General features: G+C 33.0%; 1 protein-coding gene and 1 long non-coding RNA gene across 7 annotated transcripts in view; one reads left to right on the plus strand and one right to left on the minus strand.

The window, feature by feature from the left end:
• The window catches only part of Wwox (WW domain-containing oxidoreductase), a 52,472-nt gene extending 42,247 nt beyond the window's left edge, over window positions 1–10,225 (minus strand). The window contains exons 1-5 of one of the 6 annotated variants that reach the window (XM_075296688.1): window positions 10,156–10,225; window positions 8,828–8,934; window positions 8,688–8,775; window positions 8,120–8,629; window positions 7,877–8,056 (exon numbers count right to left, since the gene is read on the minus strand). In XM_075296688.1, the coding sequence (XP_075152803.1) occupies window positions 7,877–8,056; window positions 8,120–8,629; window positions 8,688–8,775; window positions 8,828–8,831 (782 nt within the window). In that variant the 5' untranslated portion in view covers window positions 8,832–8,934; window positions 10,156–10,225. Of the gene's footprint in view, window positions 1–7,876; window positions 8,057–8,119; window positions 8,630–8,687; window positions 8,776–8,827; window positions 9,089–10,038 lie in introns of all 6 variants that reach the window. The other 5 variants (XM_075296685.1, XM_075296687.1, XM_075296684.1 and 2 more) reach the window with 5 other exon arrangements.
• A 2,827-nt stretch (window positions 10,226–13,052) lies between these two features.
• LOC142224248 (uncharacterized) lies at window positions 13,053–14,139 on the plus strand. The gene is made up of 3 exons (XR_012719093.1): window positions 13,053–13,358; window positions 13,416–13,521; window positions 13,584–14,139. It is a non-coding gene; the product is annotated as an uncharacterized LOC142224248 (long non-coding RNA).
• The last annotated feature ends 1,530 nt before the right edge of the window (window positions 14,140–15,669 follow it).

Consider the following 15,669-nt stretch of genomic DNA (forward strand, 5'->3'; position numbering starts at 1 on the left):
AATGAAATTTTGACAAAATTTCCTATAGAAATGAAATTTTGACAAAATTTCCTATAGAAATGAAATTTTGACAAAATTTCCTATAGAAAAGAAATTTTGACAAAATCTCTATAGAAATGAAATTTTGATAAAATTTCCTATAGAAATGAATTTTTGACAAAATTTCCTACAGAAATGAAATTTTGACAAAATTTCCTATAGAAATGAAATTTTGACAAAATTTCCTATAGAAATGAAATTTTGACTAATTTTCCTATAGATATGAAATTTTGACAAAATATCCTAAAGAAATGAAATTTTGACAAAATTTCCTATAGAAATGAAATTTTGACAAAATTTCCTATAGAAAAGAAATTTTGACAAAATCTCTATAGAAATGAAATTTTGATAAAATTTCCTATAGAAATGAATTTTTGACAAAATTTCCTACAGAAATGAAATTTTGACAAAATTTCCTATAGAAATGAAATTTCTATAGAAATGACATTTCGAAAAAAATTCCTATAGAAATGAAATTTTGACAAAATTTCCTATAGAAATGACATTTCGAAAAAAATTCCTATAGAAATGAAATTTTGACAAAATTTCCTATAGAAATGAAATTTTGACAAAATTTCCTATAGAAATGAAATTTTGACAAAATTTCCTATATAAATAAAATGTTAACAAATTTTTCTATAGAAATGAAATTTTGATCAAATTTCCTATAGAAATGAAATTTTAACAAAATTTCGTATAGAAATGAAATTTTGGCAAAATTTCGTATAGAAATGAAATTTTGACAAAATTTTCTATAGATATGAAATTTTGGCAAAATTTCCTATAGAAATGAAATTTTGACCAAATATCCTATAAAAATGAAATTTTGACAAAATTTCCTATAGAAATGAAATTTTGACAAAATTTCCTATAGAAATGAAATTTTGACAAAATTTCCTATAGAAATGAAATTTTGACAAAATTTCCTATAGAAATGAAATTTTGACAAAATTTCCTATAGAAATGAAATTTTGACAAAATTTCCTATAGAAATGAAATTTTGACAAAATTTCCTATAGAAATGAAATTTTGACAAAATTTCCTATAGAAATGAAATTTTGACAAAATTTCCTATAGAAATGAAATTTTGACAAAATTTCCTATAGAAATGAAATTTTGACAAAATTTCCTATAGAAATGAAATTTTGACAAAATTTCCTATAGAAATGAAATTTTGACAAAATTTCCTATAGAAACGAAATTTTGACAAAATTTCCTATAGAAATTAAATTTTGGCAAAATTTCCTATATAAATGAAATGTTGACAAAATATCCTATAGAAATGAAATTATGACAAAATTTGCTATAGAAATGAATTTTTGACAAAATTTAGTTCAAAAGTGACACAAGTACTTTCAAAAATGATTAAGAAATAGGAACAATCATATTGATTAATTAAAGTTGTGAAATTTTTATAAGTTTTGTACTTTGTACCACAGTGCCCCATGTGAAGTATGTCGAAAACAGCTTCTTGAATGTAACACGCTTACATCACGTGCACACTAGAAGTTATGCTGCATGTATAGCTTTGTTATTGTTGATTTTATGTCTGTCTATCTGCGTCTCTCAATGAATCTTCCTCCACCATAAACATATATCGCACATATAGCACTTCAGGCACTAAAAATGTACGCTTCATGTAATGATTTTTTGGAGGCTACGTGAGAAAATCAACGCGCACTCCATTGTATGTAGCGATAGTAGTTGAAATTATAACTTTTGGTATCGACTTACATTACAATACCACTACGCATGACATTACCTCCAAACAATTGCGTTGTAAAATGTAAACAAACCACAAGATAAACAAACCCAACAACCACGAAGTATAGCAGTGGCACATTTAAAGAGCACAAGTAATTTGCTCTTTAAATGTCAAATGACACGTAATATATGTAGCGCACCCAAAGAATACACAGAAAAATGTATCTGTAATAAAGCAATGATTCTTACATCTAAACTACATTATAGTAAAATAAGATAAGCCACAGGCAAGTGCCCTATTCTAAATTTTAGGTATACGAAAACTATGGGCGACTTTGAACACAACCAGGAAAACATTTTATTTGGAAATACTCAAGTAATAAAAATGGGTGATGAATCAATATGAAGAGAAACTATCTTCATCATTTTATGGAATATATTGTGCAGTATTTACGCCCGATTCCCCACGAAATAGTTTCACAATTGTAGAAAAATATCTTAGCCAAGCCGAGTAAAATTATAAATTAACGCTTGGTCGCCCAAAATAAAGTCCTGTGACCGTTTCTATTACAAATTCTCTATTTGCACCTTATGTAATCACAGTTACCACAGTTGGTAGAACTCTACCAAGAAGGGTAGATTTTTTTACTGTTTGATAGATTGGTAGAATTCTTAATATCTTGGAAGATTTTTCAAAATATTCCTCTTCACTAAGAAGTGCTTCATAAATTTTCTATAGAAATAAAATGTTGACAAAATTTTCTATAGAAATAAAATTTTGACAAAATTTTCTATACAAATAAAATGTTACAAAATTTTCTATAGAAATAAAATGTTGACAACATTTTTTATAGGAATAAAATTTTGACAACATTTTTTATAGAAATAAAATGTTGACAAAATTTTCTATAGAAATTTTCTAAAGAAATAAAATGTTGACACAATTTTCTATAGATATAAAATGTTGACAAAATTTTCTATAAAAATAAAATGTTCACAAAATTTTCTATAGAAATAAAATTTTGATAAAATTTCCTATAGAAATAAAATTTTGACAAAATTTTCTATAGAAATAAACTTTTGACAAAATTTCCTAAAGAAATAAAATTTTGATAAAATTTTCTATAGAAATCAAATTATGACAAAATTTTCTATAGAAATAAAATTTTAACAAAAATTTCTATAGAAATAAAATTTTGATATTTTCGATGGAAATAAAATAAAATGTTGACAAAATTTCCTATAGAAATTAAATTTTGACAAAATTTTATATAGAAATTAAATTTTGAGAACATTTTATATAGAAATAAAATTTTCACAAAATTTTCTGTAGAAATTAAATTTTGAGAAAATTTTCTATAGAAATAAAATTTTAACAAAATTTTCTATAGAAACAAAATTTTGTCAAAATTTTATAGAAACAAAATTTTGTCAAAATTTTATAGAAACAAAATTTTGTCAAAATTTTCTATAGAAATAAAATTTTGACAAAATTTTGTATAGAAATAAAATTTTGACAAAATTTTCTATAGAAATAAAATTTTGACAAAATTTTCTATAGAAATAAAATTTTGACGAAATTTTCTATAGAAATAAAATTTTGACGAAATTTTCTATAGAAATAAAATGTTTACAAAATTTTCTATAGAAATAAAATTTTAACAAAATTTTCGATAGACATAATATGTTGACAAAAGTTTTCTGTGAAAATAAAATGTTACTGATTGGGGACTTGGGAATCTGATGGGGAGTTTAAAGAAATTTGTGGACTTTTTGAAATTTATTCGATATAATAGGAATAACGGATTGTCACTGTAACCTAACCTAGCTCAAGACGAATACATACTGGAGGTTAATGTATAAGGGTCCGGTTTTTGGCAAAAAATCGCAAATAAACGTAAATGTATTTATGTATTTCGGGTTTATTTCCTATATAATCTCAGAATATATTTTTACATAGTATCCAATGCTATTTATTTCTAGTGCTATGTTATTTGCAGTGACTGTGGGACAGCACGTTTTTCCATGCTCGTGACTATCTGTACTATGAAAAGACGACAAACGTGCGCATACAAAATGTATGCTTTAAAACTTAAATATTGACAGCCGCGACAATTATGCTCAGGAATCGGAAACGATTTATGGTTAACTGTCACGTATTCATATTTTGGTTAGTGTTCATAAATTACAAAAAGAACATACGCAGTAACTATTACATATGACGAAACATTTCAATAGTAATAACAACGATTAGTTTTATCAATGGGGGTAAAATTGGATTTCGAAATGTTCGAGATACCAATACACAACATACGTTCTATAGTGTTGGGCTAAATAGAATTTCAAATGCATATAATACTACTGAACTAAAATGAACTTGTCTTTAATAAAATAAACACACAAATACGGAAGAAAATTCCAGGCCAGGCCAAATCTTATGTGCCCTTCCATCGTGGATTGCATACAACGTTCTACTAACGACTGTAATAACGACTAGAATTACTTGGTCTGTGGTAAAGTTACCGATATATTAAACATTCATAGAGTCTATGTTAGATAAAAAGGACAAAATAAATACCTATATATGTTAATCCAATTCATATTTTGACACATTTCTTTTTTAAATTTGAGTTTACGTACTTGGTACTAGGAAAGCTCTTTTAGAATCTATGGTTATATTAAAAAAACGCTCCCTATTCGAAAGTTAAGGGAATTGTATTTATCCGTCATAAATAAAAATCTTTTTAGGAGTTTTATTTTTTCCTTCACAAAATAAAACTCGTTTCAGGAATGATTTGAACGCTTGATCGCAATTAAATTCGATTTACACTTGTGTGCAAAAAACATGTTTCATGAAGTAATTACACAGTTTTACAAATTGCAATGATCATATCAGCAGCGAACTTTGAAAAATAAGTTTTATTAAAGACGGCAAAACTAAAACTCCTGAAAATGTTTTATTTTCGGAAGGAAACAATAAAACTTCTAAAAAAAAAGAGTTTTATTTATGACGCAAAAATAAAACTGTTTTTTTTTTTTTTGAGTTGTTTTTAAGTCACAAAAAAAAATTAATTATTTTATTTTATGTTAAATTTTATTTTATGACTTTTAAATCGAATCACTTTAGTATAACGACTTCATTGAAGGGTTTATCGACTTTTAAACAAAGACAAAAAACTTTATGTTAGAGAAAGGCGGCTTCTATGCTAAGCAAAATTCTCATGCGTATTTTAAGGATATGAAATCTTTGGCCTCACGACAACTTTTTTTCAGCGTGGGGGCTTTATATAATTATGGAAACATATGGACCAATTTTTGCATGATTAATAGAAAGTATATACTTACGTCACGTACAAAATTTCAACCCGATCAAATGAAATTTGCTTTCCCAAGAGGCTCAAGAAGTAAAATCTGGTGACAGGTTTATATGGGGGCTATATATAATTATGGACCGATATATGGTAAACCAATTTTTGCATGGGACATGCATCCCTTAATTTTTATACCCTGCGCCACACTGTGGAACAGGGTATTATAAGTTAGTGCATATGTTTGCAACACCCAGAAGGAGACGAGATAGCCAAGTCGATCTAGCCATGTCCGTCTGTTCATCCGTCCGTCTGTCTGTGAACACATTTTTGTGATCAAAGTCTAGATCGCAGTTTTAGTCCAATCGACTTCAAATTTGGCACAAGTTCCTGCTTTGGATCAGAATAGAATAGAACCCTAATCGGTTCAGATTTAGATATAGCTCTCATATAGCTTTCGCCCGATGTGGACTTATATGGCCCCAGAAGCCAAAGTTTTACCCTGAGTTGCTTGAAATTTTGCAGCAGGAGAACAATTAGTACTGTAGTCAAGTGTGCCAAATTTAATTGAAATCGGTTCAGATTGAGGTATAGCTCCCATATATATCTTTCGCCCGATGTGAACTTATATGGACCCAGAAGCCAGAGTTTTAGCCCAATTTGGTTTTATATTTGCACTAGGAGAACATTTACTACTATAGTCAAGTGTGCCAAATTTGATTGAAATCGGTTCAGATTGAGATATAGCTCCCATATATATCTTTAGCCCGATATTGACTTATATGGACCCAGAAGCCAGAATTTTAGCCCAATTTGGTTGAAATTTTGCACTAGGAGAACAATGAGTACTATAGTCAAGTCTACCAAATTTGATTGAAATTGGTTCAGATTGAGGTATAGCTCCCATATATATCTTTCACCCGATGTGAACTTATATGGACCCAGAAGCCATAGTTTTAGCCCAATTTGGTTTAATATTTGCACTAGGAGAACAATGAGTACAATAGTCAAGTGTACCAAATTTGATTGAAATCGGTTCAGATTGAGATATAGCTTCCATATATATCATTCGGCCGATGTGGACTTATATGGACCCAGAAGCCAGAGTTTTAGCCCAATTTGGTTGAAATTTTGCACTAGGAGCACAATTAGTAGTGTAGTCAAATATGCTAAATTTTATTGAAATCGGTTCTCCCATATATATCTTTCGCCCGATTTTCCGTCATATGACCACAGAGGTCAAAGTTGTAGTCCGATTTATGTGAAATTTTGCACAGGGAGTAGAATTAAAATACTAAGTATGCTTGTCAAATTTGGTTGAAATCGGTTCAGATTTCTATATAGCTTCCATATATATGTTTTCCCGATTTGGCCAAAAATGGCCAAAATACCCACATTTTCCTTATAAATTCACCACTGCTATTTCGAAAACTTGTAAAAGTGACTCAAACTGTTCTTTATTTCTAATACATATCTATCGACCGATAAATCATAAATACACTTTTGCGAAGTTTCCTATAAATTGGTTCAGATTTAAATGTTTCCCATATTTGTTTACTACCATCCCACGGCATTAGCCGACTTAAATGTTAAGTCTATAGATTATAAATTTTGTTCAGATGGAGGCAGATTTAAATGTATGTATTTGGGACAAAAACCTTTAGATATAGCACCCAACACATTTGACGGATTCGATATAGTATCGAAAATGTGGATCTACAAATTGGTGCAGGGTATAATATAGTCGGTCCCGCCCGACTTTAGACTTTCCTTACTTGTCTTAAATAAGGAAAAGCTCTTTATTTCCCAAACCTATTTCGATGATACCTCAAACGTTTACTGATTCAGTAGGTGTGGTTTAGGGTATTTTTATTATTGTTATCTTTATTTGTTATTTAAAGCCTTAAAGGCCAATTGAGGTAAATTACAATAAATCTACTAAAGAATAAATCCTCGAAGCACAAAGTTTTACTTATAATCTAATGGAATTAAAATGATCACAAATATAAACTTCTTAAGTGTAAAGACAAAAGTGTAAAATTATATAATCTTCAACAAAAAATTCTCCTGCAATTATTATATTTTTTTTTGTTTTTTGTTATTATTTTTATTTTTAATTTTTTTTTTTTAATTTTCAAATTTATTTTTCGGTAATTTAAATCCGAGATACAGCGACTTTAAAAAATACGTTATTCGCGATCACTCTAATTATAGTGTTGCCGTTGAAAAGGTACACTGAATAGTTGCCATTACATAAGCAGATTTTTTAATATAAAATTTATTTCTAATGAGAATGTCGGTTAACATTTTTCATATACGAAATAAACGTTTTTCTTGTACAAAACCTTAGTCCCACAAAAAAACTGAGAAATGCAGGGTGTTTTGCTAAGATTATAAGCTCAATAATCAATACGGAATGTTTAGTCACTGCAAAAATGGGTAATGCCAAAGATATTTCTAACATCAAGGATAGCAGTTTGGAAGAATGATTTTTGTTTAGCTTGAATTGTATATCTGAATTGATTTAGAAAATGCGTCGAATATTTTATCATAAATGCCTAAAGGTATGCTTTAAAAAATATTATAGTACATGTCACTCTGTTTAAATTTCTCTGACAGTTGTGAAAGAATCAAAGAATAGTTTTTGGCTTATGGATTTTTTGATAAAAAAAAATAAATAAAAAAGTACAACTGGTGTTCTTAGAAATCAGCTTATCTACTTTCCAAGTTTACACATTTCTAATATATAATCCCCAAATATATATGTATGTGTAAATCAACACATTCATACAAGAATCGATTAAATATATACAATATCAACATACCTGTGCGATTCCGAAGATAAAACAACAATACGAGTGTTATGATCGAAAAGTGATTCAAGTTGCTGCGTTATATAAAAATGCGATAAATGCGAAATTTGGAATGTAGCTTCTAGACCATCTTCGGTAACAGTATAAGGCAATGCAAAGACGCCAGCATTTAGTATCAACATATCAATATGTCTAAATAAGAAATAAATACATAAGTAAATCAGATAATCATGACTACAATCTACTTCAACTTACTTAACATTCATTTTTAATTGCTCAACGAAAGCACAAACAGATTTAAAAGAACTCAAATCCAATTCCATCCATCGCAAGCGATTTCGACAGGCGGCTCTATCCTTAACGATCCTTTCAATAGCATTTTCTGTTGAAGAACGATTGCGACAGGCCATAATTACATCGCAACCATGAAAAGCCAAGGAACGTGTTGTTTCATAACCAATGCCACTGTTAGCTCCTGTTATTACAGCCAAGCGCCCATGGAGATCCTTTCCATGTAAAACTTGCAGAGCATTTGTGCTACCATCGAAACGTTGTCGAACTTGAGATATATTCATGGGTGGTTCTTCCAAAGCAAATGCCAATCGGGGATCAATATGTGTAGTCTGATTGGTTAATGTATTGAAGAATATGGCTTTTTGAGTTCCCTCCTCGAAACGTTTCTCCCAACCCAATGGTAATTCCGCAGTCATACGTTTTGAACGCCCTGTCCGTGGATGGGTCATCTGAGCTACATTAGTTTGTTTGCTATAATTTTATGTAAAATTCAATAGAGTGCATCGATACAGCAGTATGCTATACTTACTTTATGTAACACACGTCGCCCGTTTCGGTGGCCTGTTCTTCCCATCCAGGAGGTAGTTCATCCTCACTATCGGAATCAGGCATAAAACCTATGGATGAATTTTGAAGTAAATTTCATTGACAATTTACTAATAAACTTACTCATGTTTGTTTTTTGCTTCAGGAATATCAGTGATTTCAGTTTTTTAATATGTTTTCTATTTCTAGCCTCTTGCAGAGATTTGATTTCAAACAGGTTTCCTCCGCCGCTTGCAATTTAATAAGAATTAATTATTTTGCCATTAAACACGCTGTTAACTAACAAATCTATGGGCTCGACCCGCCGTGTTTTTTGGTCGATGAAAAGTACTCGGCACAAGACTCTGACCTGTAGTCTTATGACTATTTATACCCTGCGCCACACTGTGGAACATGGTATTATAAGTTAGTGCATATGTTTGCAACACCCAGAAGGAGACGAGATGGACACATGGTGTCTTTGACAAAAATGCTCAGGGTGGGCTCCTGAGTCGATATAGCCATGTCGGTCTTTCCGTGAACACATTTTTGTAATCAAAGTCTAGGTCGCAGTTTTAGTCCAATTCACTTCAAAGTTGGCACAAGTATGTGTTTTGGCTCAGAATAGAACCCTATTGATTTTGGAAGAAATCGGTTCAGATTTAGATATAGCTCCCATATATATATTTCGCCCGATATGCACTTATATGGCCGCAGAAGCCAGAGTTTTAACCTAATTTGCTTAAAATTTTGAACAAGAAGAACAATTAATACTATAGTGAAGTGTGCCAAATTTTATTGAAATCGGTTCAGATTTAGATATAGCTCCCATACATATCTTTCGCCCGATATGGACTAATACGGTCCCAGAAGCCAGAATTTTACCCCCATTTGGTTGAAAGTTTGCACTAGGAGTACAATTAGTAGTGTAGTCAAGTGTGCCAAATTTGGTTGAAATCGGTTCAGATTTAGATATAGCTCCCATATATATGTTTTTCTGATTTCGACAAAAATGGTCAAAATACCAACATTTTCCTTGTAAAATCCCTTATGCTTAGTCCAAAGTTCCAAGGACTAAGTTAGTCCAATGCTTAGTCCAAAAGTGGTAAAAATTACTCTAATTTTCCTAAACTTCTAATACATACGTATATATCGGGCGATAAATCATAAATAAACTTTTGCGAAGTTTCCTTAAAATTGCTTCAGATTTAAATGTTTCCCATATTTTTTTAGTAACGTTGTGTTCCACCCTAGTGCATTAGCCGACTTAAATTTTGAGTCTATAGATTTTGTAGAAGTCTATCAAATTCTTGTCCAGATCGAGTGATATTTAAATGTATGTATTTGGGACAAACCTTTATATATAGCCCCCAAAACATTTGACGGATGTGATATGGTATTGAATATTTAGATCTACAAAGTGGTGCAGGGTATAATATAGTCGGCCCCGCCCGACTTTAGACTTTCCTTACTTGTTTATAAATATGAAAAATAGTTTTACGGTATGCAAATTTGTTTTTCCTAATTTTTTTACCCAGCTGATTTTAAATCCCCTCTGGTTACTGGGAATTGTAAGGTAATGTTGTCGAGTAGACACACGTAACGTTTCAGAATACAACTACTTTGTATATTTGGCTGTAATAATAAAACCCTAAACACCGACGTTTGAAAAATACTAATTTTAAACTTTTTTTCAAAGGGTAATATTCAAGTTGAGAAATTGTTGAGAAAATAGGCATTACCCTCAACCACGCGATCAGAGAATGAAGCCGACCCATTTTTGTCGGCGGCGGCGGACACTAAATTTTTGCCTTCGGCGGCGGCGGCTTGACGGCTGAGCCGATATAAATTTGTTCACTCGGCGGCGGACAATTATCCATTATTAAATCAATTTGAAGTTAATCGAATGGTAATGAGATTAGTTGTACAACCTATCTTACAAACAAATTTACTTTTCGTTTCGTTTCTGAGCTAAATTTTTGCTAAATTATTATAGCAGATTAAATATGATTGGTTGTGTTCAAAATTTTGGAAAAAATACGACAATTTAATAAAAATTTTTCTGATTTAAATCGATATTTTTGATTACTTGGCGGCTAAATTTGAGTCGAGATGAGTCGACATATTCGGCGGCGGCGTCGACTGACAAAAAATGGTCGGCGGCGACTGAAATCGGCGGCGCGACTCGGCGGCTTCATTCTCTGCACGCGATGCTTTTTGTAGTAACTTCGCGTCGTACAACTTCTCAATAGTGACGGCAATTTTGCAACGAGTTGGGGATTCCGAGAAGTGCCGTCAAGTTCAAAATGTTGCAGTGTCACTTCCCTGCCAACATTTTTTGAATTTGGGGGCGCTTCTGAGAATCCCCATTACGTCGAAAACAATCGTATACGATATCCAAAACTCCTCGGAAAAGCGCCGTCACTATTGAGAAGTTGTACCACGCCAAGTTACTATAAAAAAAGTATCGCATGAGTGCAATTATTAGGTGCCCTTCTGGATACATTTAGAAGGACGCCAATAAGAGCCCCTTCAAACAATCAGACAAAGTGCATTTTAAGATAGTTGTAAAAGAATCATTGTGGTCAAGTAAAACACGATTGTTTAGATGTTTATTAATTTTGTTAAACATTTATAAAATCTCATAAATATAACATTTATACGACTATCACATCACATTTAACACATTTTTATGCATTAATAAATGATTGATGTTGAGTTACAAGTTACATGTTGTAGTGTCTATCAGCCAGTGCTTTTATTCCCAATGGAGGCAATATTTGAAAAACTATCACCATAGACCAAGGAAGGTATAGACAACGAAAGTTAATTCACTGCGCTGTAGTTTGTCTGCACACCGTAGATGGCTCTTTTTCGTCTGCAAATGAGTGATTCTTAAAGTTGGCTTTAATTTGTTTTCTTTGCTTTGTTCTTTTGATGAAACACAAAATATTGGAAAAACATGTAAAATTCTATGCATCCATATCTTTTTTTGTAATCCAAATTGACTGATTTGTACGGTAATTCTCGTTTTCCAAAAAGAAATTGAGTCACTTGACTGCGCAATTGAATGGAATGACTGCGCACTGCAAATAAACAAAACCATGGGGAATTGTCAAGGTATGTCTCTATTTTAATTGGTCTATGCTATCACTTTATTCAATTTGGAAAGTCAAAAATTGTTCACCAAGATACCTTTCACAATTTTAAGCGAAATAACTATGTTTTCAGCACTTCATTATCATTTTTATTTAAATAAATTATAAGAAGCTAGCTTTGCTTGGTGTTTCACAAAATATAAAATGGCTCGTGTAACAATAGTGATGGCAAAATACTTTCATGTGAATATTTATGGCAAAATACTATCACAGTTGGCGATTGTTGCAGTGTCACTTACGAGTCTGTGGTAGCGATGAGGATGAAATGGAACTTTGAAATGCTGGCAAGGTTACGAGTCTGTGATAGCGGCGAGGATGAAATGGAACCTTGAAATGCTGGCAGGGTTTGTTTTCAGTTTGAACACTAAACATAGTACTTACCAGGCTGTGAGGTAGCGTATGTGAGGATGCTAGGATGTTCGTTGGAAATGGACGGACTGAAAGGTGGCTGGAGAGATCACACAACCTTAAGGCATGGATGCCGGCCTGCAATATGTGTTGCTAGGGTGATTACAAACCCCTAGCTACCCTCTTAGTGAAGTGAGTGGTTATTGTAAACGCTGCTAGGATGATGGACTGGGAGGTGGATATAGAGATCACAGAAGTGGATGGCTGACGGTCTAGAAGATGTGTAGCTAGGGTGGTCGCAAACACCTAGATGGTGGTTGTGGCTAGCTGCGGTATAGGAGAAAACGGGGAGATGGAGTAGGAGAGGATGAGGAAATGGAGGAACACGAGGTTAGAGTGATCGCACACCTCAAGGTGAGGGATAGGAGAGAATGCGGAAATGGAGGAACATGTGGTCAAAGTGATCGCACACCTCTTGCTGAGGGTGAGGGTGGAACGGAAGATAAAGTAATATATACGTACTTTATCTTTCGTTCCACACTTCAATATTCAACGATACCATGTGATAATCACCAATAATGTTGTTGGTTTCCAATTACTTACGTGAGGTTGTAGAGGATTAGCTTATAAGATAAAAATTTTAAATTGGATTGTTTCAAATCAATTAATTTTAATTCATTAGTATACATACCCTGCCAGCATTTCAATGTTCCATTTCATCCTCATCGCTACCACAGACTCGTAAGTGACACTGCAACAATCGCCAACTGTGATAGTATTTTGCCATCACTATTCGCATGAAAGTATTTTGCCATCACTATTGTTACAACCCAATAAACACAGGATTAGCGTTTTTCAAATGCAACAACTTTTCAGTTTGAGGGTAAATATAACTTTCAACATAAATTCAACTTGACTTGAAATAGCTCATCTTCAATACATCTTCAAATTGTTTGCGAATTACTTTCAATTTGCCAAAATGTTGACGAAATCTTTGAAAAGGTATTGAAGATAATATGAGAAAACTTTGACAAAACACTACCCTAAAATGCAACGAAAAAACCATGTGGTTTTCAATACTTATTTGTGCAACGAAGTTCGTGGTCAATTGCAAGAAATTAAAAAAATTGAAAATTTTAGACAAAAAACCAAATAGTTTATAAAAATGGGTAAGAAAAAATTAAATAAAACTTTAAGGAAGTCACTAAATGTATATCTCTTTGCAGAAAACTAAAATTATGGATTCTACGTTCTTGAAAACATTAAAAAGCTGACCGATGAAAAAATGTTGGACAATTAACTGAAACTGCTTCAAATAGTTTATAATAATTGGTACGTCAATATGAAAAACTAAATCAACACTTTAGAGTCACTAAATTTAAATCTCTTTGCAGAAAACTAAGATCTTTGGATGCTACATTCTTGCAAACATTAAGAAGCTGACCAATGAAAAATGAGTGGCTTATCGACAAGAAAAAGTTTCCAGAAACATTACAAGTGCAACCAATTAAAATTGTTAAAAACAACAAATTGTTGAAATCAACAACTTCTGGATGAAAATGTGCATCACATCGTCAGTTTAATTCATATGCTATTAACAGTTTAAAATGGATATTTTGTGAATTCCTTCTGTTGGAAATCAATTCTAACACGCGGTCCAGTACGTTCCTAATTTCAAATTGCCCGCATGTTAATAAATTTTAATGCTGTTTTATGACACCAAAAGGAAGGAAATCGAATTATCAATGCAAAAGTGTTTACTAATAATGTTTAAGATATTTAAAGTTTTGTTGTTTGTTTTGTTCTTATTTGTTGATATGTTTAATAAGATCATTATTTATCAATTGGTATTGTAATGTATTATGTAGCGTAGTGTATTATTATATATTTTATTTTGATGAAAATGAATAAATTATACAAAATTCATAGAATTTTGGCTTTGACTTTCAATTTGAAGTGGGTATATCATTCATACAAATTTAGGTTGAAAAGTATTTGCAACGATGTTAATTTTGAATTTGACTCGCATCGAAAATTGTTTGACAAATAATTGAGTAGCGATGCATTTCAATTTGAGGATAACACTTCCTAATAATTGCACTCATGCGATACTTTTTTGTAGTAACTTGGCGTGCTACAACTTCTCAATAGTGACGGCGCTTTTCCGAGGAGTTTTGGATATCGTATACGACTGTTTTCGACGTAGTGGGGATTCTCTGAAGCGCCCCCAAATTCAAAAAATGTTGGCAGGGTATATACATGTATAAGGAACATATAATTTCAATTCATAAACAAAAAAGTTCATAAAATGGGTGGTGCGAAAACTAACATAGTGACTGTCGGCGTCACACTGCTCCAATGGAACGCTTATTTGTGTCCTCCCATGGTGACGATTACTTGTCCTCGGCGTCCAACCATTGGCCTATTATATCTACCAATTGCTTATGTTGGTTGTATGGCGTGGTCTGCTGCAATTCCCGAATCGTGTCTTGCCAAAGTTCTAGCCTCGTCTCGAACATGTCTTTGTGTTCATCCTTGAGAGTGGAAGAATAACAACCACACTTCGGACCTGCGCCAGGTACGAGTACTGTTGAGGGTTCATCGTTCTTGTTTCCGGCGATCTCTGGTCTCTACTGTGTTCGGATTGTTTGCACGAAAGCTCTTCATAGTCCGGTTGTTCTCTCTACCGAGAACAAACTGTCGTTAATTGACTCTGGTGAATTGAGGGAATGAGTAGACAAAGACTCTACGGGATAAGGTTTGTGACGTAAATCTGCTACCCTTTGTGGCCCCGATCGTGGAGGTCGCTACCGGGGCTGCCAGCGGAACCAGATACCGTTGGGTATGGCGGAGTAAACGAAATCTCGTCATCAGACTAGATGTAAATAACCGCGTTGGCTGGGTACCGGCTTCTGGTACCCAGCGTGGCATGGCGATTGTGTATTTTTGCCGGTAATGGTTGGGTCAAGCGGGTGAAGACCACGCTGCATGGTTTCACAATTGCCATGTTTGCCTCGATGAGAGCTTGGTGTAGCTAACTTGCCTTTTTGCGCACTATACGATCCTATTTCGTCATTTGTTTTTCACTTAGTTCGGTCTTCCTTTGTTTTTTCCCTGAGTTCGAACCCCTCTCCACCTAGTCTGGGAACTACTTCCCACTGGCGAGGGTTGTCCGTTCTCGTTAGGGCTGATGGCGGCGGGTTGGAAGCTCCGACATTGTGGCTTGGGCCTGTGGAAGAGTCACAAATAAGCGTTTTATTAGTAGTTGGCTCCGTACTGTCAGGGTTCGGTATTTCAATAGGGGAAAAAAGGTTTGAGCTGCCCCAAATGAGTACTCCAAAGGTCGCATCCACGGACTTCCACCAAAGTCGTACCGTCCTTCAAACTTTGGCACTAGTTTAGCCGCGAAACCCTTGACGTTCTTTAATAGTAGATGTTGTCTAACAAAACCCTTATCTCCGATAGCGGGTTTTAAGGGCC

The sequence above is a fragment of the Haematobia irritans genome, chromosome 2 (genome assembly GCF_050003625.1).
Source record: "Haematobia irritans isolate KBUSLIRL chromosome 2, ASM5000362v1, whole genome shotgun sequence".
Lineage (NCBI taxonomy): Eukaryota > Metazoa > Arthropoda > Insecta > Diptera > Muscidae > Haematobia > Haematobia irritans.